General features: G+C 44.6%; 1 protein-coding gene across 1 annotated transcript; it reads right to left on the bottom strand.

The window, feature by feature from the left end:
• Positions 1-1054: 1054 nt before the first annotated feature.
• Positions 1055-2482, bottom strand: LOC109462876 (probable G-protein coupled receptor No18). The gene has a single exon (XM_019759517.1). It carries the CDS (start codon positions 2480-2482, stop codon positions 1055-1057), a length of 1428 nt encoding a protein of 475 aa, XP_019615076.1.
• Between the last annotated feature and the right edge of the window lie 1233 nt (positions 2483-3715).

The raw sequence follows: 3715 nt of genomic DNA, 5'->3' as shown, positions 1-3715 counted from the left end.
GATGAAATCTACGTGGTTATGAAGATTGAACAAATGACACATAGTATGGTATGGCAAATAATCTACTCTTCAAATTAATTTCTTAACGTTTTCGTCTTTTTTGTTTGATTTTGGCATTCTACGACATATTGGTATCGTTTTTTCAACTTATAGTATATATTTGCTAATTTTGCAACTGTTTTGTACGATTTATAGTATGGTTGAAAACTTTTTTTTGGAAACGACCGAAAATTCATGCGCGTGCGGATGTCATCCATTAAATGAAATCAACATGACCTAATGTTTAAAAATGGACGAGTAAAAGTACAACACCGATATTTTTGAGGGGTAACATACAAACCCAGATACATGTAATGTGAGCAGTACTAAAGCAAGAGAACAGTTGGTTGATAGATTTAGCCAAAGTATGTCTTTTATTCGTCTTTAAATAATAACAGTGCAATAGCGTATGGTCATACTGCTTTCGTTCATAATTATTTTGATTATTACACGTCTTGAATTTGCATAAAGGCCCAAACCTATTGTTTCTGACATGTGGCCTAGCACTGTTACACAATTGTACTCAAGCAACATTTTGCGGTAAAATTAGTATTCACTTATTTAAAACATTGAAAATATTTTCACAATTTTTTTCATACTTGAAAAGGCAGCAATAAGCATTTCAAGGTTAACTTGTGACGATAATCGTTGATGCTTTTATTGCATATCCTTTTATAGCAAATTCCTCCAAACTATAAAATATAGAATAGCAAAGTTCTTTATTCACAATCACTTGTGTCTAGCAAGAGTCGATGTTTCAATGGCCGCCTGTCCTCTTCATCAGGACTATATTAATATGGCTGGTTTACTGTATATGAAGCTTTAGTGTACAGTGAACCAGTAACACCTAGCTTCAGTACACAGTAAACCAGCTATATAAGATATGACAGACAGCCATAGAAACGTCGGCTCTTGTAAAACAAGTGGTTGTGAATAAAAAAACATTGCTTTTCAATCATTCACCAACCTCATGAAATTATATACTCGTATAAAATCTAGACATTCCACTTTTACTTTAGACATACGAGCTTTGCTCGCATTTTGATTGACGGAACAAGCGACCAAAGATAACTTTGCGAAAAGCTTTTCGAAAGTCCCTGTTAAACACAGTATAGATGACCGGGTTCAGAGCACTGTTACAGTACCCCAGCCATACAAACACTGTAAATAGGGCATTGTTCAAGGAACAAGTGCTACAAACCGTCACAACAACGTAAGAAACGAAAAAGGGTACCCAGCAAAGGATGAACACCCCCATGACGATACCTATCACCACAGTCAGCCTCCTCTCGCGGGACTGCCGAAGCTTCCTCCGGATCCGGTCGGGCCGCGAGGTGCAGTCCTCCGCCCCGTCAGCGATGTCCAGCCCCACGGACGTCGCGTCAAACTGGGACGGCAGACCGCCGGTCGCCATGTCCGATTCCACGCGAGGCGGGCAAGACCCGGCCTCGTGGCACGTTATCTCCTCCACGAAGACCGGACCGACCTTGACTCTCCTCCCGCGCCGTGCTGCCGAGCCCCCGTCAGGAACCACCAGGCCGTTCTCGCAAACAACCTCCCCGTTTGTACACTGTTCTCTCGACGGACTCTGTTGCTCCTCTCGGGCACTCGTTACTTTAATGCAGGGTTTGTTTAAATCCACACCTATCGGACTTTCTGTCATTTTCGGAGCTTCCTTTGTATTTGATTTCTTTAATATGGACTTCAGGGCAATAGGAGCTATGTTAACGCTTGCGGCTTCAGGTTTGTGCTTGGTAGCTACTGGTCTTGACGAAGGATGCTTCTTCACTCTCTTTAACGCTATACTAAAGATGCGAATGTTCATGAACACTACGACAGCGAGAGGAATGTAGAAGGAGCCTATAGTTGAGTATAACACATACCCTGGACTGTCGCTGTAGTCACACTGTGGATACTCTTCGTTTCCGTTCGGGCTCTTGGTTTGCCAGCCGACCAGCGGCGGGAGGGAGATGACAGCGGACAGGACCCAGGCGGCGGCGATCATACAGCCGGCACGTTTGGAGTTGGTGTTCTTGAAGTACTGCACGGCCTGTGTGACGGACCAGTACCGGTCCACGCTGATCATGCACAGGTTCAGGATAGAGGCGGTGCAGGCGAAGACATCCAGGGCCAGGAACACCTCGCACATCACCCGTCCGAAGTACCAGTACCCCATGAGTTCCTTCACCAGGGCCGGAGGCATGATGACCAGTCCTACGGCCAGGTCGCTGATGGCCAGGGAAGCGATGAACCAGTTCTGGACCCTCCTGACCGACCTCTCCATGAAAACTGCCGTGCAGACCAGTAAGTTTCCCAGAACCGTCATGAGTATGATGGTGATGATGGTGACCGAAATTGCGATAGTCTCTCCGGTACCGTATCCCCTAGAACCCTCCTCTTCTGTCCCGTTCACAGTAACAGACGTATTCGGCCTGACATCCATCTTGTCCTATCCAGGGTTATCCTACTTCTCCGCGTTCCGTCACCGAAAAAAGTTCGTCAATAGAGAGAGAGAGAAGAGGGTGAAGGAGTCGATCAGCTCAGACGTGATGTAAGAGTACGTCTGGTGTGGGAGCCCGCTGCATCACCCCCAGAGGAGGCAATGCTATCGACCGTACGTCGAGTCTTTGACCGGCGGCCAAAAGAGAGCGGAAACCGCGCGGCAATCCTCCCCCTTACCGGTGTCTTCCGCTGCCGCGAAGTCGCCCATTCGTAGTCCGGAATCCATCTGGTAAAACATTAGCGTGTGTTTTATATATACGTATGCAAGGCAGATTAGCGTCACAGGGTTTTATATACAAAATCCTCTAGTCATGGCATTCAAATACAAACGGTTTGTGGCGAGTTGTTCCGTCATTGGCTGGCGTATGGTACTAAGTAGTACAGTACCTCACCTTATCCATGTGATACGACGTGGCTGTCACGGGCGACTTTCATTCCACAGTGTTGAACACAAGCCATTAGCGATGATGGGTTATACAGGACAGACCCGACCACATTACGCATGTCGATCGTTTTGTAGGCGTGTCTAGTTCGTCAACCTGACAAATTAATTTCTTTCCGCGTCAATGGACCACTCCGGCACAAGTTATCTCCGAGCGTAATAGCAGCTGCTTTTCATTCGTGTGTTATTTTCTACACCTTTCTTGAAAGGACTCCTGCTGCCTTTTCGACTCGAGTGTGTTCAGAAGTACAAAAGTCTATCTTTCAAGCAGTAAGTGGTCAGTTATAGTCTGAGGCTTGCCACACGAGGTTGGCATCACAAATATTAGGCCACAGCAAGTCATTTTTATGGATGACATCGACGCGCGCATTAATTTTCGCCTGATTTTGGAAAAAAAAAGAATTTTGTTGCAATCTGAAAGTGGTCAACATGCTGAAAATGGGCAAAGATGTCTGTTGCCATGCCGAAAGGTGGATGGCAGATAAATATGAAGACAGGAGATAAGACAAGGCTCTGATTTATTGTATTTTTTTTTTACTTTGATGCAGTGATATGTATTTCATTCTTCATAGATGTGATGGTGGCTGTGTATATGTGATGTTTCCACTGAAATTAAAACCATTTGTACGATGATTGAAAACTTTTATTTTTCAAAGCTATTTCAGTAAGAAATGGATGTCATAATAGATGGCATTAATTTAGCACAGTTTAGGTATCATTTCTTGTTTAAGA

Source organism: Branchiostoma belcheri, unplaced genomic scaffold (assembly GCF_001625305.1).
Source record: "Branchiostoma belcheri isolate BF01 breed outbred unplaced genomic scaffold, Haploidv18h27 scaffold1, whole genome shotgun sequence".
Lineage (NCBI taxonomy): Eukaryota > Metazoa > Chordata > Leptocardii > Amphioxiformes > Branchiostomatidae > Branchiostoma > Branchiostoma belcheri.
The sequence above is the reverse complement of the archived record's forward strand: the minus strand, read 5'-3'. Positions and strand labels throughout refer to the sequence as shown.